Source organism: Nematostella vectensis, chromosome 4, assembly GCF_932526225.1.
Source record: "Nematostella vectensis chromosome 4, jaNemVect1.1, whole genome shotgun sequence".
In the NCBI taxonomy this organism is placed as follows: domain Eukaryota; kingdom Metazoa; phylum Cnidaria; class Anthozoa; order Actiniaria; family Edwardsiidae; genus Nematostella; species Nematostella vectensis.
In genome coordinates, this window is record NC_064037.1 from 4687275 (window position 1) to 4708242 (window position 20968).

General features: G+C 41.5%; 2 protein-coding genes across 2 annotated transcripts; one reads left to right on the forward strand and one right to left on the reverse strand.

Moving 5' to 3' along the window:
• Positions 1-5941: 5941 nt before the first annotated feature.
• Positions 5942-7063, reverse strand: LOC5512888 (cAMP-dependent protein kinase type II regulatory subunit). Its single transcript, XM_001633176.3, has one exon. It carries the CDS (start codon positions 7061-7063, stop codon positions 5942-5944), a length of 1122 nt encoding a protein of 373 aa, XP_001633226.2.
• A 5462-nt stretch (positions 7064-12525) lies between these two features.
• Positions 12526-19436, forward strand: LOC116618530. The gene is made up of 2 exons (XM_032382335.2): positions 12526-12873; positions 16351-19436. The coding sequence occupies exons 1-2, from the start codon at positions 12795-12797 to the stop codon at positions 17493-17495; spliced, it is 1224 nt and encodes a 407-aa protein (XP_032238226.2). The 5' UTR covers positions 12526-12794; the 3' UTR covers positions 17496-19436.
• The last annotated feature ends 1532 nt before the right edge of the window (positions 19437-20968 follow it).

A 20968-nucleotide genomic window follows, 5' to 3' on the forward strand; every position in this document is an offset into this window, starting at 1 on the left:
TGGTGACATACCAGAGTGATCTAGCTGATGCTTTATAGTTTTGTCTACAGATAGCATCACGTCTGAGAACCGAAAGTGGACCTTCGACCGTTGTGGGTGGGGGGGGGGGGGGGGGGGGTGCGCACCCCCTGCACCCCTCTGGGTACGGGCCTGAACACATAAGGGTTACTTTTTTCCCACTTTAGATCCCACATCACGATCAAAATCGGTACCCTTTTTCGTCTTTAATAGTACAAATAAAAAGACTGAGAAGGGTTTGGAAAACATTCAATTTTTTCAAACCCTGGTGCTTCTTGCCGAAATGAGAACGAAATCGAAAGCTTTTGTGCCAGTAACCGTCCCGCTAAACAGCATGAGGATCAGGTCAGCGAACTGGATGAGTCACTGGGGACAGACTGTTCCTTTGACCTCGAGAAGGTCAAACAAGAGCAGATAACTCCATTGTTCTCCAATCTACGATTCGCGTATATAAAGCCGCTGTCAAAATCTGATGTGTTCAAAGGCCAAGATCTGTCAACAAGCGTATTAGCATCGAACAACAAATGTCCCCGCTGGGACAGCTTTGGAGAGAAACTATTTGAAATGCTCTTTGCTTACTTTCCTAAGGCTTTCCCTTGTAACTTCATCAGGCAATAATAAAACTTATTTAACTATTCTCTATAAAATCACAAGTGCACCAACGAGTGCACAATTCCTAGAGAAACGATAATCTTTTTATTATATTTCTGACAGAGAAGCCTCTCTTAACTTCTGGGAAGGCTTGTGAAAGTGTCTGGCTTATGAACTTGCAGCTTTTCCTCTCAACAAGCTCACGATCTGGGAAAGACTTGCTTACATGTACTCCATCCCTCTTCTCTGACTAGCAGTCGAATTTAGGCGGGAATGCAGGAGAACCAGGTACGGTGCCAATCACTGTCAAACTGTCAAACCTCCAAACGAACGCACGAAAAAGTAAAATAATGTACCCTTTTCAATCTTTTAGTTGCACTATTAAAGACGAAAAAGGGTACCGATTTTGATGTGATGTTAAATCCAGTCTAAAATGGGAAAAAAGTAACCCTAATGTGCTTTACTTCATATTATATACCATATACCATACCATATACCATACCATATACCATACCATATACCATACCATATACCATACCATATACCATACCATATACCATACCATATACCATACCATATACCATACCATATACCATACCATATACCATACCATATACCATACCATATACCATACCATATACCATACCATATACCATACCATATACCATACCATATACCATACCATATACCATACCATATACCATACCATATACCATACCATATACCATACCATATACCATACCATATACCATACCATATACCATACCATATACCATACCATATACCATACCATATACCATACCATATACCATACGATATACCATACCATATACCATACCATATACCATACCATATACCATACCATATACCATACCATATACCATACCATATACCATACCATATACCATACCATATACCATACCATATACCATACCATATACCATACCATATACCATACCATATACCATACCATATACCATACCATATACCATACCATATACCATACCATATACCATACCATATACCATACCATATACCATACGATATACCATACCATATACCATACCATATACCATACCATATACCATACCATATACCATACCATATACCATACCATATACCATACCATATACCATACCATATACCATACCATATACCATACCATATACCAGACCATATACCATATTATATACCATTTTAAAATGATAAATGACAAAAAAGGTAGGCTTTTGTGTGTGTCTTATTTTACTTGGCAAGTAAAAACACGGGAAAGACCCATTTTTGGATAACCGCCTTTTATCATTTAACAAAAAAGAAGAATCGCCGGTTTGTTCCACTGTTACACAATTGTAATTTTGTGCTATATTTTATATAATGTCCCATACATTTACGATATTCGGGCTACTAGACGGGGACCATAGCCCCCCCCCCCCTCCTGGCTACACCCATGTTGCGTAGGAATTCGCACTATTTGGCTAAAGCTGTGGAAAAACGTTTGTTACACAGGGCTTGTTATATTTTGCCTCCAGCATGCTTTGAATTATTGAAAATATGTACTTTTATGTTGACAAATTATTAGTTTCTCCCTTTAGTATCCCTTTAGACATATAGTTTCTTTTTTTGCTTTGATAATTAATTCCACAATTGCAAATCACCTCCTTTTTTCATATGTCAAAAGATCATAATCATTTTAAATTGCATAAAACTATGGCCACTGAATTGTCTTTGGAGGGCACCATACGAGCAACACTTTTTTTTTGGCGAGACAGATTTAATATAAAATCAAGCTTTGAGTACTTACACCCCTGAAACACTGAGCATAAAACTGCGAGTACTAGATTTACCTAATGACACCTTATTTTTCGCGACGTCAAAATTTCGCGATTTCGAGAAGATATTTCGCGACACTTTACTTTCGCAAGTCGCTATTTTTGTAAAACCAGGTCACATAAACCGGCTAATATCCCACCCAAAGGATTTTTGTGTACTCGCTTTAATTTTTGCTCATCCCAATCATTTTATTTAATTTTCGCGGCACTTTATTTTCGTGAATTTTCTAAAAGTTTTCTTGCAAAGTATCTTCTGAAAAAGCCCCCAAAAATCAATTACAATAAAAGTCCGATATATTTGTAAAAAATTGGCGAAATTTATGTAATAGAAACAAATTTTATCACTTAAAACAGGGCAGAATATTACTTTTCATTGATTCATTTACTACGGGCATCTCCGCGAGTCGAGTAGTGATACCACAGGTAGCCCAGGCAATGGTTGTTTGTTCGTGATCGTGTTCGTAGTTCGTGGTGTACATACGCGGTACACTCTTTTTTTTATATAAGAACGTCTTATTTTCAGTTGCGGCTGTTCTTAAAATTTAGTGTATATAAGAGTTAATAACACCCAATGAATTATTAGGAAAGAATTGCACTAATGATCAAAAGCAATAATAAAGTTATTACTATAAGCACAATTTGTTTTGCATTTTAGAACGCATCAGGATTGAAGAAAAAATTCTGCTATCTGAGCCTCGGCATGTTCTTAGCATGTTCTTAACATTTGGGGGAAATCTCAGGCTGGACATTCTTATAAAAAAAGTTCTTATAATTTTTTATTTTTTTTTTCATTTTTAGGGCGGAGATGCGGGGGCATCTAAAAAATTCTTTTGTCGGTATGAAGTTCGTAACTAATTCTTGTGCCCTGGAGAAATGATGAAGCGTGCACATGTAAGACATATGAATAGTACAGATACGATTTCGTGGACACAGAACGCTTGACTATAGTAGCTAATGGACAAGATTTTTTGATGAACTGAGATCTCGTCATCCGATTTTGTATCAGGTGAAGATACATGTATAGTTTGTTTCTTATCTAGTAAAATGTTTTCCTATAGACAACAGAGATTGTGTCGTGTCAAGAGGATTTATTTTTCTTCCATTTTGATACTGCGTTCTTTCACACAAACTTGTCACGCAAGGCTCCGTCACGCAATACTCAAGCGCATTCCGTGACTCATGCCGCAGAGACATTGACAAGGACGAAAGGCTTTCTGTGAATGCTTTCGAAATGCTTTACTTGGTATAATTAGTGACTTGTGCTAAGTGACTTTCAAGCCAAAATAAACACAGAAATAGTCAGGCAACGCCCGCCACGCCAGAGAACGAGGGAGAAAATATTTTTCAATAAAAGTAAGCCCTTTCTGACGGGGCCAATTTTCAATTTCGTACAGGGGTCCAAAAATCTGGAGCAACCTCACTTGTCAAGCAAAACAATGCAGATCAATAAATATGTTCAAAAAGATTGTAAAGGACAATATCCTCTCGCAAAAAGCAGCTATTGATTTATAGATATGATTCTACTTTATTTCATCAAATCAGCCACATGTAAATTTAATAATAAGGATTCCTTAGTCAAATCAAGAACATTCATATATATTTTAGTAGAGACGCTACTTAGTCTGCGACAGGGGTCTACACTTCATAAGCATTGTGCTTTTAGTAGACTCCTCATCATCACTATTTTTTGCATTATTATCATTATACTATTATTTGGTGAAATAAACTTGATTGATTGATTGATTGATTGAATCGTGAGCGCTGAATAAGCTGCTTTCTGTTAGAAAGTCACGTGATTTCGGGGTGCGGGGAGGGCTCTGGTAACGAAAGAACACTTCACACTGAGAGGGGGGGGAGGGGTGGTATGCCCTGAGTCAAAATCTTCCCTCTATCCTCAGGGTATGTAATAATCACACCCTTGTTTCAAAGGTGTGCAGGCTATTTTTTTGAATTTACATCGTGGTCAGTGACACTTTCAGTGCATTAAGTACCTTCCTGTCGATAGACGGCACATTTATATTGCTGCTAGGTTTGATTTTGAAAGACAGATAACTTCATCGTTGTGACAAATTGGCGGAATTTTCTCGACCCTTATCAAATCAGCATTGAATGGTTCATCATTACATACAAAAAAAGAGCTTCCATTTAAGCTCTAAGCGACACACAGGGGCTGAAAGGATTTGTGTGTTTCGGGGTTTTGGGGTGCTTATTATCATAAAGGCAAACCACAATGGCCGTTCTCAGGCATAAATGACCTGTCAAAGCCATTCAAATGATTATCGAAAATACAGCTGCCCGAAGCCATAGAAACTAAGCTCGCTAGACCTTATGGGAAATTCATGCTTTCGGCTTCAAGATAGGGATCGAAAAAATCGTTGTTGGTGTTTTGCTCTGAAGCTATTTTAACCGTATTTGTAGAACAAAAGCCGGAAATTCTTAGCCTCTAGGGGAGGGCAAGGCACAAGGGGTTAGGAAAGATGCGCAAAAAATATCCTCCTGATAAGAAATTACGTCTCTATAACCGGGAAATAAATAATACGATATTTTGATATTCTCTAAAACACTATTTCCAGCTAAAAATGCCGGATTAATTTCAATAACGCTTTGGTCATTTTAGATAACACCAAAGGTCAAATTGTGACAGACAAAAATTTCCTTGGCCTATGTTTCGGAGATTCGGCTATAAATTTATCAGAATAAAAGGGTAAGCTGCTGTAAATCCCGATTAAAACAGCGGCAAATAACACAAACGCTTTTCTAACGCTTATAAGACGAAAAAACTTCGACGGCTCAAATTAGTTGGGCGCTCAAATAATTTAGTTTGGCTTTTTCATGTCCTGCTAGTATTTTGCATACGGTGTTTGTTGTTGAAAACGCCAATATCACGACAGGCATTCAATGGCCCAATATGACTCCAAAGACATAATAATACTCCCAGCAAAAACTTGCTTAGAAATTCTATAGATCTCTCAGCCCTTTACTTCACAGCGCACTGAATAAAACACTTAACGATTTGGGGTTTTTAAAAACCTTTTTACTTAATATGCATTTACGACTATCGCTAGGGACATAATTATACTTTACAATTACAAACTAAGAAATAATATTTCGACGATAAGTAAATTTGAAATAGCTAACATAACTCTAATTGATTATATATTTGCTATACATATATTTTCGATAGTTTCTTATAGCTCGAAGTGATCAAACTTGTTTTCCACTTCACTTTTAAGACACAAATAGTAGCCTTATCCTAACTTATTTAAAATTCAAATATGAGGACCTGCTTTGAATGAATGAAACGCGCTTCACTGAAAATCAAGAAAACACATTCATCGCCTGGGAACGATAAGTACTGTACGAGCGCAGGGTGTAATTGAAAAGCAGCAAAATAACATAAATCAAAGAATGTTTCAGGGAAAAAATGTACTGTTTGCGTTTTGCTAGATATCGGGCAGGTGTTCGGTGCGGTTTGTTTGTAGTTGAGAAGTTAACCGAGGATTTTACATCCCAATACCAAGTTTCTTCTTTTGCTCTTCATATTCCTTCGCGTTTCGCTTCATAATTTCCTTACAAGGACCCATGATGCGCTCAAACGCTTCCTTTTCTAGGCTAGCGAATTTACACCCCCCAACAGCATAGACCGAAGCAGATCGGGGTTGATTCATGACTAGAGCGAGCTCGCCAAAGTAATTTTTATCGAACTCCACAGTCTTCTCAACCTCGCCATCTTTCACTGTCACGCGTACTTTCCCTTTCTCGATAAAATACATACAGTCTGCAATCTCATTCCCTTCCCTGATCACTGCTTCGCCGTCTTTAAACTCTTTAGGGTACAGTGCGTCGCTTAGTTTATCTAATTCTTCTGGTTCGAGCTCTTTGAGAATGCTTACGCTCTTCAACAATTCGATGTTACGCTCGCGTCTCCTCTGCGCGCCACCAACAACAACCTGCACAAACGTGGAACGGTCGAGGGCCCATAGCGTGCCTTCGGTTTTGGCGACTATTGTAGCATTTCGGTCGCAGTTGTACATTAAAGCTAGCTCCCCAAACATACCGGTACCATTAAACGTGTGGACCTTGATAGATGCTCCTGTACTTTTGTCCAAGGCGAATACATCATATTCCCCTGTGTTTATGACATAGAAGTTATCGCCTTTGTCGCCTACTTTTATAATTATCTCTTCGGGAGAAACCTTCTTTTCGAACATCGAGTCCAAAATCACATCTAGATCTTCTCTGTCAAGTTTTTCGAGAAACCAAAGCTCAAGCAATTTTTTCTTGAGGTGGTTGCGTTGTTCCTCAGATTTTGGGTAGAACTTCGCCTTAAAGTCAGCGTTTTCATTCGGGTTGTATGGCTCGGCTGAAACGGCCGCACGGCGAGATCTGCCCTTTATGATCGGTTGTTCGGCAGGGGCCAGGTCTTCTTTATCTTCGCTCTCTTTCTTTGACTGTGCTGCTTGCTTGCTAGCGGCTTTCTTTTCCTTGAATCGCTTCAACATATTGAAATAATCGGCTGCAAATTCGACAATATCTTCTGGGTTCTCCTGTATGCATTTAACCACAAACTCCTCCAATAAGCTCGATAATCCTGGGGGGATACTAAACTGTGGAGTTGTAGCCATTCTCAGAAGCTCCCTTTCCGCTTAGTACTATCGGGCCAAACGAGGCAGTGTTACAATTCATTTTAGAACACTTGAAACTAAGCAACGGTTCGTTCAAAACACTAAATGTGCGATCGCAGCCGATCGTGTGGGCTTTGGCAGATGGTATTGCTCTCGTTTATATACAACGCTGAAGCTGTGGCGAGTGAATTTCACGGGCGAAGGCGCGGATTTTGATAGTGTTCTCAGCGGTTTTAGCGAAGCCAGCGAAACAAACAGGGAACTCGATACGGCTTCGATGCAGTCGTCGCTTGATCACTCCTCCTTGCTGCTTCAAAAGAAGTGAAATTTCCCCATAGCAACCTAGTTAATAGGGCTGACGTCATAGGTTTACCATAATATATTGGAAGTTCTCCAGCCCCTTGCATCAATTGATTTTCTTGAAATCACTAATTCTATTGAACAGCAAAATTACAACTTTTTCCGAATACGTAGCGAGAGAGCACATTAGCAAGCGCTTGTCTTTCTGTAGCGATCTTATTTCACCATATTGACGAGAGGCAAGGGCCAGTTGTTCAAGGCATGTTAATTTTCGGTATTAATTTCGTATTCCTCTGTCAAGACAGACATTAGCCAGGGCGTTTTCCAATGATGAGAAATTACTGGAATCTTAAGGATGTTCAATGAAAACAAAAACCGATCGCAGTCGAATGACATAATGGCTGCTAAGACTGAGACAACCAGATTAAACCGATCAGAAGTGCAGTTTATAACAGATTTCCTCTACGTTTCGGCGCGATACAAAGTGAATTCAATTATGTCGGGAGGAAACATTTGACTTATGAACAGTCGAAAGTCTTTAAATGCAGCATAGACAAATAAAATCATAATGAGCATAGGTTGGTTCAAACTACCGTCTGTGGTCATAGTTAAACCAATAATTTCAGTTTAAAAATATATTTTTTAACAAACCATCTAAAAGCCAACTTAAATTTCTAAGTTTAAGCTTTGCTGCTGAGAGCATGCCAACATGATAATTTTGTTTTTTAGAATATAGCATCATAGACGGTTGTTCTTCAGAAATAAAAAGCGAAATGCGTTTTTCTGTCAACAAATGGAAATTGCCGATAATTGGATAAATATTTCATCCTGGATGAATCTATTTACAATGCAGTTGCGTTCAGCTTTGTTTCCAGGATAACTAATCCTCGAAACTGTGTGGGGAAAATTAAAGCAGATAAGCCAACTCAGCGGTAGATCGAAATCCATTTTCTTTTTCTCAAAATGGACAGAGAGAAACTCTGTACTACAAGACCTGTGATGATATTAATAAAATCATTAAGGATAGGCAACCTCACTAGAGAGAAAAAGTGAAAAATTGTCCCCCAAGCGCGACGTGGATCGTGCAAGATGTGCGACACACAGTCGCCATTAGGTCGCTCTTGTTCTTACCGGGAACAAACTAGTCGAGACTATGAGATTCGATCAAATGCAAACTAGAGCTCGCAGCTGCTGATGGTAAACTGTTTGGGAGTCTACCAATAGTTTTGTTTCAAGTGCTTATCATATTTTGCTATCTTTTGTTAAATAGGAAGTATGCAGCTTTAACTCTCGTTTTGTGTTCATATCTTACATGGCCCTCGTAGTGCTTCTCTTTTTAAGTTATGTATGCTGCCGACTACGGCAGGTGGATGCGTCGGCCGATAGCTTGCAAAATATTCAGTATCAACGGCTAACCTATTCACATATCACTTCAGTTCAAGTATTCTCTTGGAATTTCTCTTTAAAGTAAACGTGTTTTATTTCCAAAGGAGCAATATAGTTTATTGTAATTTCATATGTCGTTCGATTGGCTGCGATGGGATCTCTTTTAAAAACGCCACACCATACACGCCTGTTACTGACTGTCGTTTACGTAATTAATGTCGCCATCATGTTTATTCAAGAAGCTCTAACGCCCGTTATCAAGAGTGAAAAAAAAATTTTTAATCGAAAACACAATGAAACAGGTTAGTCAGATATATAAAAAAAGATTGATAAAAAAAGAAAAAAAGGCTAAAAAATGTGATAATGAGTTGAATATTTATAAAGTGAGATAAGAAAAAAAGACCCCCTGCTATGTTGATTGACGGCAAAATGACAGCCCGATAAACTACTGTAAGTGCTACGTTATGAGAAACAATCGCAAAAACCTCGATGTCTTGACTACAGCATGCGGTAGATTATGTCGAGTAAAACAAGTTAAAAGCAGTCACGTACACGATAATGCGCTCACACGAGAGAGATTATGCAGAGGTTTATTTCGGCACATTATTTACTCTACTTGCTTACACCCAAGAGAGATTATGCAGGGTTTGTACCGCACAAAACTTGCGCACACCCGAGAGAGATTATGCAGGGGTTTATTACCGCACATTATACACACTTGCGCACACCCGAGAGAGATTATGCAGGGGTTTCTTACCGCACATTATACACTCTTGCGCACACCCGAGAGAGATTATGCAGGGGTTTCTTACCGCACATCATACACACTTGCGCACACCCGAAAGAGATTATGCAGGGGTTTCTTACCGCACATTATACACACTTGCGCACACCCGAGAGAGATTATGCAGGGGTTTCTTACCGCACATTATACACACTTGCGCACACTCAAGAGAGATTATGCAGGGGTTTATTACCACACATTATACACACTTGCGCACACCCGAGAGAGATTATGCAGGGTTTATTACCGCAGATTATACACACTTGCGCACACCCGATAGAGATTATGCAGGGTTAATTACCGCAGATTATGTACATTTGCGCACACCCGAGAGAGATTATGCAGGGGTTTATACAGCACATTATTCACACTTGCGCACACCCGAGAGAGATTATGCAGGGGTTTATTACCGCACATTATTTACACTTGCGCACACCCGAGAGAGATTATGCAGGGGTTTATTACCGCACATTATACACACTTGCGCACACCCGATAGAGATTATGCAGGGTTTATTACCGCAGATTATACACACTTGCGCACACCCAAGAGAGATTATGCAGGGGTTTATTACCGCACATTATACACACTTGCCGACACCCAAGAGAGATTATGCAGGGGTTTATTACCGCACATTATTTACACTTGCGCACACCCGAGTGAGATTATGCAGGGGTTTATTACCGAAGATTACGTATATTTGCGCACACACGAGAGAGATTATGCAGGTTTAATACCGCACATTATTTACAGTTGCGCACACACGAGAGAGATTATGCAGTGGTTTATTGCCGCAAATTTTTTACACATGCACACAAACGGGAGATATTAATATGGGGTGTGTACTTCGCACGTAAAAGATTAAACATATTATTTACACTTGCGCGCACACACTCGCACGTAATACGTTTTTTGAAGCGATGTTACATTGCGGCAATCAAGGGGGTTTGTGCTTTCTCACGGTATAGAGTATGGATAGTTTTTACACGTGCGCACACACGGGGGAACATAATAGAGCGCACTACAATCATCCTACAAATGCTTTGTGGAGCTATTGATTGTGTAATTATCCGCGCATGTTATAGTGCCCTGCGCACGTCTTTACGCGTGTGCGCACACTAAAAAAATAGTATAATGGATCCCACTATAGATATCTTTATAATACCTCCTTTTATAAATTGTTTAATAACTTGCATGGCGGTTATCATAGCTCAGGAATGTGTACAATCAAAATATTATTTTGGAGCCAACTATCCTTATTTCTCGACACTATGCTACGATTACACACGCATGCTTACGTGTACTGCACAATTAATAGACAAAGCACACACAGGATAAAACGATTACAACTGAACCTATTTTCGAGTACTCCCCGCTATTGACTGTATAACCGTACAAGATTGCTTGCACTGCAACAAAAATGAAAAAAAGATCACGAAAATTATCATGGCAGAGTCTACTCCCCCTTTTAATACTCCCTGCTACTATCAATTGTACTATTACATGCGGTTGTTTTACTTGCAATATGTAAATCATTATTTTTACTTGCGCACACGCGGGAGTCTATATCGGGGTTTATTGACTCCCCCCCTCCCCCCCAAACCCCATAGGCTGCATGAAGACCCGCGCACGGTAGATTTCCCTTGCGCGCGCACAATATCGAAATGACATCGCTAGACTTGCGTTAGTGAATGTATTTTTACCGTTCTACTTGACAGTATAGATTAAAACTACTCCACGTATTTATGAGTGTGCGCCATTGCAGGCGCTGAAAACGTCGGTTGGGACCGGCGAAAAGTTGAGTCTTAATATGAAGAAGACTCGGTCGTTGGGGCTTGGTACCGAGAACGCTTCTTTGAAGACATTGCCTTGGTCTTTCAATTCGACTCTAAAAAGTTATCGAAGCCCATGAGCTGCGGCCACCTTAAAAATGTCAGTACACTTGCAGCAAATAAATTTGTGGATTTAATTTTTAGACTTTTGCTGAATAAGAACGAATGAATATGCACGCTAGTTCTACAACTACCACCTCAGTGCAAATACTAAAGCATTGTATCATTATGTCGTAAAGATTACACAACGTTATTTTTCTGTCAAATTGGCTGCTCTCCTGCAGTGCTTCGTGTGATCCGGATAAGAAAAGACGAGTCGATCAAGCACGGAAGTAACAAGGTTCAGTGTTAACGAGATAGTTAGTGCTGTGAACCACAGGCTTCCATTGTGTGAGGTTTCAAGAAAACGTTCACCGGATCAAGATAAACAAGATGTCTTCCGCTTATTGACACAAAAAAACGATCCCCGGGAACGTTTCATCGCACGAGCCTATTCTTCACGAAACTTTTACGTCACGAAAGTCACGTCACGACACCATCAAGTCATGAAAGCATCGCATCACGAAAATTCAGTAGTGCAGTAAAGAAACACTCTCGCATTGAGTTTGAACTACGCTTTTGATGACCAAAGAGATATTTAGTATGTCACTGATTACATTATTCAAATATTAGTCAAATATTGTTAATCAGGTATTCAGACTATTCTCGTGGGTAGTTATTCAAAGCGTTTTGGCAGGTATCTAGGTTTTGCTGGGAAAAGGAGGGAGTTGGAGCGCATTCATAGATTAGAAAAAGTATATATGATGATCAAAAACAGCTCACTTTGTGGTGGTAAAGGGAGGGGATGTGCGAGCCTTTTTCTGTTCATCCATTCTTTCTATAGTTAATTCTGTTAAATTTTTTCTCTTAACCTTTCTTTCTACCGTCGTGTTTTACAACACTAGCTAAATGTTTTACAGCAATTTTCACAAGCCGCTTTCGATCTTTGCTACAAAATGTCCTTGTGACCGAATGCGTTAGGTTAAATAGGTTATTCGATAAAGGGAAATATCCTTTCGTGCCTTGCCCGCTCTAAATCCCAATTACCTCCTAACAACTCTACTAAGTGAATTATTCATATCAAAGCTACCCACACAATTAACGAAATATCCCAAAATAACCAAAGTACGTTTACGTAATTATCGCTTTGTGATTGGACAACGGACCCTCTCAACTTTGCCACACTTTCGGCTGAAGATGTGAGAAGAGTTCTCTCTTTGTGAAGCACACGAAACGAAATTACTAACCAATCAGGAGCGAGTTTTTTCATAGTGTTGTTTTGCTTAAAAGAAAAGCTTTCCCGCTACGGGAAGAAAATAGAGATGGGGAAAACAAAGAGAAACTAGAAATTAACCATACCTGGATGTTTTTAGATCCAATGTAAGGAAAAATGGCGGATTCCGATTCCGGTACTCACATTTCAGACACTATGGAGAGAAACGAAGAAGAAACCGAGCTGAAACTTGAAGGTAAGATGTCATTAGCAACCCAATACACATTAGGAAAAGCCAGAAACTCATAAATTATCAACGTCCTTTCTATTCTACGCGAACCAAAATCTTATAGAACAATCATCAATGCCTAAAAAACTTGCAGATATTTATATGAAAGTGTGTTTGGTGATAGTGCGATACAACCCGCTACAGTAAGTCGATTATGTTCAATGAAAAAACGCAGTACTTTAACCAAGATTACTAAATTAACTCCACGCATACATGGTTTTGAAAACTTCTGTAAGCTCGTGGACAACCGGGTCTACGCGTAAATAAAATAAAATAATAAACTCGAATCTAATTCAGTCTTTATCTAAATAACGAAATAACACGCACTTTTCTGGGCCCTTTTCCTGTTTGTTTTATCCATATCTTGCCTACTGATTAATTTTTTTTTCTCAAGGATACAATAAGACTTGACTGGCGTCAACTCGAAAAAATTGTTCTTAGAAGTAAAAAATCTCAAAAAAGATTGACCAAAACTGTAACTCCAAATATAGCTCAGTAAGTTTTATTGGATTAGCGAAAGATATTGCTTCAATAAGAAACACCTTGAAGTAAAGTCCGCATTAACCAAATATCAATTACTCTTAATTTAGATGGTTTTAAAGAAGTTGTAGAAAACCTTGTTTGAGAAATCATCGTCTTTGCTTAATCAATAACTACTTGACAACCAAATAAAGGTTTTGCTTCACATCCCAAAAGAATTAAAAGTTGTTTCATTTCCCGGAATTAAATTGGTACTTTAGAGTAGCAGAAATAGGAAGGTTATATGTCGTAGGTTATATGTAGGTCTTTATTTTTGCGCTGATTAGAGAGCCGTGGAACTTAGGTAGAAACCTGATAGTCATTAGGTATGATTACTCCTCAAATCATTCCCCAAATATAAATTAAAATTGTAGGAAAATGTGATAAAAGGTATTTCTTTGAAAATGCCGGCTGTTTGAAGGGTAATGGTTGGATCACGTTTGCCTCCAGAACTTCCGTTAAACCTGTCAAAGCGAAAGCGGGTAAGCTTTTGATCATTCCCCTTTTAAAGAAATTATATATTATCTAATGTGATACAAATATTATCTTGTTTTTCGATAATTAATTTTCCACATGAGCTAGTCACGAGTCACTAGTCACAGAGATAGTGGCGGTGGGAGGGGGGAGGGGAGATAGGTAGTGCTGGTGGTGGGAGGGGGAGGGGAGATAGGTAATGGTGGTGGGAGGGGGGAGGGGAGATAGGTAGTGGTGGTGGGAGGGGGAGGAGAGATAGGTAGTGGTGGTGGGAGGGGGAGGGGAGATAGGTAGTGGTGGTGGGAGGGGGAGGGGAGATAGGTAGTGGTGGTGGGAGGGGGAGGGGAGATAGGTAGTGGTGGTGGGTGGGAGGGGGAGGGGAGATAGGTAGTGGTGGTGGGAGGGGGAGGGTGAGGGGGAGGGGAGATAGGTAGTGGTGGTGGGAGGGGGAGGGGAGATAGGTAGTGGTGGTGGGAGGGGGAGGGGAGATAGGTAGTGGTGGTGGGAGGGGGAGAGGAGGTAGGTAGTGGTGGTGGGAGGGGGAGGGGAGATAGGTAGTGGTGGTGGGAGGGGGAGGGGAGATAGGTAGTGGTGGTGGGATGGGGGGAGATAGGTAATGGTGGTGGGAGGGGGGAGGGGAGATAGGTAGTGGTGGTGGGAGGGGGGAGGGGAGATAGGTAGTGGTGGTGGGAGGGGGAGGGGAGATAGGTAGTGGTGGTGAGAAGGGGGAGGGGAGATAGGTAGTGGTGGTGGGAGGGGGAGGGGAGATAGGTAGTGGTGGGGGGATGGGAAGAGATAGGTAGTGGTGGTGGGAGGGGGAGGAGAGATAGGAAGTGGTGGTGGGAGGGGGAGGGGAGATAGGTAGTGGTGGGGGGATGGGAAGAGATAGGTAATGGTGGTGGGAGGGGGAGGGGAGATAGGTAGTGGTGGTGGGAGGGGGAGGGGAGATAGGTAGTGGTGGTGGGTGGGAGGGGAGATAGGTAGTGGTGGTGGGAGGGGGAGGGGAGATAGGTAGTGGTGGTGGGAGGGGGAGGGGAGATAGGTAGTGGTGGTGGGAGGGGGAGGGGAGATAGGTAGTGGTGGTGGGAGGGGGAGGGGAGATAGGTAGTGGTGGTGGGAGGGGGAAGGGAGATAGGTAGTGGTGGGGGGATGGGAAGAGATAGGTAATGGTGGTGGGAGGGGGAGGGGAGATAGGTAGTGGTGGTGGGAGGGGGAGGGGAGATAGGTAGTGGTGGTGGGTGGGAGGGGGAGGGGAGATAGGTAGTGGTGGTGGGAGGGGAAGGGGGAGGGGGAGGGGAGATAGGTAGTGGTGGTGGGAGGGGGAGGGGAGATAGGTAGTGGTGGTGGGAGGGGGAGGGGAGATAGGTAGTGGTGGTGGGATGGGGGGAGATAGGTAATGGTGGTGGGAGGGGGGAGGGGAGATAGGTAGTGGTGGTGGGAGGGGGGAGGGGAGATAGGTAGTGGTTGTGGGAGGGGGAGGGGAGATAGGTAGTGGTGGTGAGAAGGGGGAGGGGAGATAGGAAGTGGTGGGGGGATGGGAAGAGATAGGTAGGGGCTGCTGGAGGGGGAGGGGATATAGGTAGTGGCGGTTTGAGGGGGGAGGGGAGATGTTTTTTGGAATAACATTTTTTTGGGATATAAAATTGACGTCAAGGTGTGTCAAATCTGATGATGGTGATCTTAGTTGCAAGTCTAAACCGACCATGCCAAGTCGCCTACTCAATTTTGTACCTTAGCTTTGGACAAGACCTTGCGTTAATTTCCAATTTGTTTAAGAGAAGATGAAACACATTTGATGTTTTAGACCATGAAAGCTTCGTGGTTGTCTTGATGTTTACGCAAAAGACAGGGGTGTAGATTATTTCGATTAGACATGACCAAAGAACGAATTCGTACAATTATTACCTGGATTTCGAATCATATAGAAAATTCAATGTCTTCGGTTAAAATAGGCAAATAAGCAATTCCGTGCTAATTCTGTGCAGGGATACTTCGTAAAGGGATAACTGGTCGCTCTATATGTAGCAAATCCATTATAAGACTTATTACTAAGATCGTCATCATACCTTAGTATAAGTTATGTCGCAAATTTAAAGAAAATATACCTGTTACCTTGGGAAATATATTTGAAAGTTCATAAAATACCGGTCTGTGCATATGTTGAATAATATTAAGTCGGCTACGCTTAAATAAAATTAAACACTAGTACAGCGAATACGGATGGTTATGATTACCCTCCGAAAGCATCAATGAAATAGGACAATCTTTTTGACTCCTAGACGTTTTCATAACGGGTAAATTAAAAAAAAATGTTATTAAGAATTAGCACCGAGCATCTTTAAGCATATTAGCGTAACTGCCTTTACCCCGTTATATAAGATACTTTGTTTCCGCGCAATGCATACATTCAGCCTGCACAACACACTCTCTTTTTATTATCTTTACTCGTAGACAAACTGGAGCCGATCACAGAGACAAATAGTACTAATTCTGTACTATCAGAAAACAATGAGCGACAAAACCCCAACAAGGGTCCAGGAATGATAACAAACCAAGTCAAACGAGAGATAAAGACTACGGAGCCAGCAAGCCCCCGTCTTTCCCTCGCAGAATCACAAGTAACAGAACGCAGCGAGCTAAGCCAGATACACACTCGACGTCAGATACGACAAGACGAGCGTACAATCCGCCCCGACGACCGCCCGACGGGAAATCGACTCCAGAGAGTCCAATTACGAGGGAGCCAAAGCAATGTGACAACTGCGCATGTGCACACGGCTCCACGCTTGTACCGGAAGTTAAACGGAGACGTTCATCCACCGTCGAGACGTGTCAGAAGACAACGGAGTCTCCCCCCGGAAACAAGGCACAGCGGTATATCCTATGCGGGTCGGAGACGGGGGATGCACAAAAGTCTCGAAAGCATTCCGGCGCCATCACACAGCGGGGTCCGAAACGCATACGAATTCATGGATGCCAGCCGATTCGCAGAGATAAATCGCCGGCCACCGTCACACAAGGAACCCAAATCCAAACAGGTCGATATTATGGACATCTCAGAAAAGCTTGATGGCGTCACAGACAATGACGTCACAGAACACACATCGTGGAGCCCCACGGGGATATACGCCGTATTTGTCATCACATTATGGACCGCTGTACTGAAGCTGATGGATAGTATTGATAAGAATGGTCCGCTGATGTGTTCGGAGGGGGAGGAGGTGCGACAGTGGATCTGCTCGGGGTGTTTATCCGGGCTGTATTTCTTGGCGGAGGTGTTCTGGAAGCGCAAAGGGGTTACCAAGGCATTGTTCGGCACCGTTCTGGTGTTTGCGTATATGATCGTTGGTCACGCAGAGCCGTTATCGTGCAGACTCGGGGCAGATAAAGTGGACGAGATTAGCAAATGGCAAGCGGCTACGAATTTTTTCTTTGGCGCGATTCTCGGCGCTTGGGTTTATCAAGACATTGCGCGGTCTGTTCGCAACAGGCGACAAGACACGGCTGCCGACAAGCGTCGACGACGAGGCAAAGACGAGGAAGATGAGTCAAGCGGAGATGACTTTGAGGCGATGCGAGTGTACCGCATTGTATGAGTGTCACTTCGGCATATATTTTTATAAGGATATGCTTAGTTGGGTAAATCGATGGCGAATCGCCTAGTCATCGATGGGAAATCGCCTAGTCATCGATAGGGAATCGCCTAGTCATCGATGGGGAATCGCCAAGTCATCGATGGGGAATTGCCTAGTCATCGATGGGGAATCCCTTAGTCATCGATGGGGAATCGCCTAGTCATCGATGGGGAATGGCCTAGTCATCGATAGGGAATCGCCTGATCATCGATAGGGAATCGCCTAGTCATCGATGGGGGATCGCCTAGTCATCGATGGGGAATCGCCTAGTAATCGTTAGGAAATCGCCTAGTCATCGTTAGGAAATCGCCGGGGGTTCCCAACCTCACCCTTCTTGACTCCAGTATTCATTCCAGTATTTCTTTAATGTAATAATTTGGAACGTGAGCTAAGGATGCCGTTTTTCTCTTAATCGATCCTTAGTCTGTGGATTACTACTCTGCAAACACCCTACGTTTTTCTACGCCCATAGAGAAACAACCTTAACCAGGAAAAGGTAAAACGGGACCAGCCACACCTTCTAAGCCGATGGTTTTTCTACGCCCATAGAGAAACAACCTTAACCAGGAAAAGGTAAAACGGGACCAGCCACACCTTCTAAGCCGATGTAACGGATCGCGAAGCGTATACTTATTTAATATATTTTTTGAATAACTCGGGATAGAGGCAATAAAAGTGTAAATAATAGTGCTTTTCCGCGCATTCCACCATAATTTTGATTTCCTCAGATATTGTTCTTTATCCAGATGACAGCTATGCCCCCCTTTCTCAGCAAATCTTTTTTTCCCGCCGTGCTCGCATTATTGTATTTTTCGATGTGCTCGCTGCTCGATTTATTCAACAACTAAAAATGCTCGGTCTAGCATAAAAAACGGGGTGCTCGCAAGTGCTCATCGGCAAAGACCATACGGGGTCCAAGTCTATGGCGCTTGAAAACTTATCAAGCCGAAACAAGCTTTCTAAATGATGCTGTAGATTAGGTAGGGGGGAAAATGTGTTATACGTTATCTCGTTATGGGGATGGGAGCGTTGCGTGACCGACACAAAGAAAGGCTGCGCGGGAGACTATTCAATTTTGTGCCTTATAAGATTTTGACAATGTATCTTCCTCAAATGCCGGGGTGGTTTCGATTATTCCCCGATATTCCGAAAACGTCCCGAATAAATTCCGAAGACATCCCGATTATTTTAAAATCTTATAAGATCTCAGGATAATAATTAAAAAAAGACTATAGTAAAACGTATAATTCCATAACATTTTGACATATCAGTATATTTTCGTTGTAACAGTTATGTATCTCCCTCAAATGCCGGGGTGGTTTCGATGATTCCCCGATATTCCGAAAACGTCCCGAATAAATTCCGAAGACATCCCGAACATTTTAAAATCTTATAACATCCCAGGATCGTAATTAAAAAAAAACTATAGTAAAGCGTATAATTCCATTACATTTTAACATACCCGTATTTTTTCGTTGTCACAGTTACAGCAAAACAAAATAACGTATAAATGCAATTAAAAAGGATGAAAAGGCTTGGACAAATAAAACAAATAAAAATTATCAAGAAGATCAAATTAGACCAGATCGTCAGTTGAAAATGAGAAGGTATAAATGCATCTAAACATTGCGCTGAATCATAGGATAGGCCAGAGATTTCAACCCCACCGCTATCTGACGAAGTGAACAATGCAAGGGACCGACAGTAAATTAAGAATGTTACAAAGGACCTGAAAGGGCGTTACGAGAATGTCATTCGTTCAAGTGAATTTAAAAGCTTGAGCCATATAAAAACGACGTGTTGGTAAAATGTCACTCATTTAAACATAAAATGCATGACTACAGATGAGAAATGATCAATGTGCGAATCGAAAAAAAAAGAAAAGAAAAAAATACCTGAGGATAGAACTTGACTGGATGAGATTGAATGAGAAAAAATATACCATGCTTCCAGACATGGGCTGAAACTTTGTATGGCAGCTTATAGCTTTACGGCTAGGCTTGAGATTTCGGCCCCAGGACCGCTATCTAGCGAACTGTACAATACAAAGGAACCTGAGGTATCCGCGCAAGGGAGGCAATAACCCGGTTCCTAGACCTGTGTTATACGGTTACGCCACGCACAGCTCGCTGGGACTTGAGTGAGAAATATCGAGGTCTTTTCAGTCGCCTTGGGTCTCTTAGAAGCCCTTGTTTAAGCGTCATGCACGTGTATACATATATACGCGTGCATATTACCCTCTACAACTCTTTGTATAATAACAACCAACAAATATAATAGTACTACGGAGAAAAGTGCGATATCGTGGATGTAACCACACTTTTATCGCCAACATTTTTCAGATCTATGTCCGGCTAATATCTTCATCAAACTGATACTGAACTGTAGCTTGCGTTAGGCTATTGAAATGCGCCCGGAGGTACGAGAAAGCTCCCTGGAAAGCCGTTCTAGCACTCTTGTCAGAGATAGGGAGCTCGGCTTTTCCCTTCTCTTACGGCAACTCTACTACCGGGACCTGTTGAGTTGGAAAATTACAATGTGAAAGGCAGGTCCGTCTACATCCAGATGTTGACCAAGTTACTGGCCTTATCTGAGGTAAATGCAATTGAAAAAAGGGCCTAAGAACAAAAGCCGTGCCTAAGTAAGTGTTCCGGTTTTACCATGAATAATATATGTTTTAACATAACAAAACGCCAGTATATTATAATCTCAGGCTTGGGCGAGAAAAAGGTTCATCTTGAATCTTGGTGATGTTTGGCAAACAAGCCAAGGTTGTATGGCTTGCTAGGTATAATAAAAGTTAATCATTCCTTTTTTGAGCTTTAATCTAATCGTTATGTTTTGATTTTTGGTTATCGCAGCAATAAAGGACGCTAATATGTGGCGCACGCTTCATAGCTTTGGGTTCCATGTGTTATCACCGCGATTGCTCGACAGCTGTGTACGACTGTTTTGGGGGTTTTCTGGTAAAGCCATTAGTTACAGGGTCAAGAAGTGAGAGACAAAAGAAATACAAACTTATTTTTTCTTGGATGAATGTGCAAAAGAGCGGTGTTTTTGGTGTGGAGGCAAAATAATCAACAGGAACTAAAAAGGGCGTACATTTTTTGTTATTGCTTGTTGTCTTCAGCAGATGCACAAAGGAATCAGCTCTGAGCTGTGTGCGGTTAAAAATGGTTAATTAGTGCATGACTCTTTGGCGCGTTTGTGGCTAAAGCTATAGGACTTTATAAGCAATTCTTTTTATCCCTTTCCCGTCATGACCTAAAGGAATTATTAATACGATTGTGATCCTAACCATAAAAAGGTCACCGACCCGTGCCAACAAACCAAAGTTCCTTTTACACTCATATGGAATTCCCCCAATTCTTAGCATATTTTTACATAACCCGCAAGTATATTTAAAGATGATTATTTCCAATGACAAAGCACAA

Bases quoted from the DNA above. Each gene is read 5' to 3' on its own strand.
- LOC5512888 (XM_001633176.3), bottom strand. From the start codon at position 7,063: ATGGCTACAACTCCACAGTTTAGTATCCCCCCAGGATTATCGAGCTTA.
- LOC116618530 (XM_032382335.2), top strand. From the start codon at position 12,795: ATGGCGGATTCCGATTCCGGTACTCACATTTCAGACACTATGGAGAGA. The intron at 12,874-16,350 runs GTAAGATGTCAT...CTTTACTCGTAG, and splicing joins AACCGAGCTGAAACTTGAAG to ACAAACTGGAGCCGATCACA.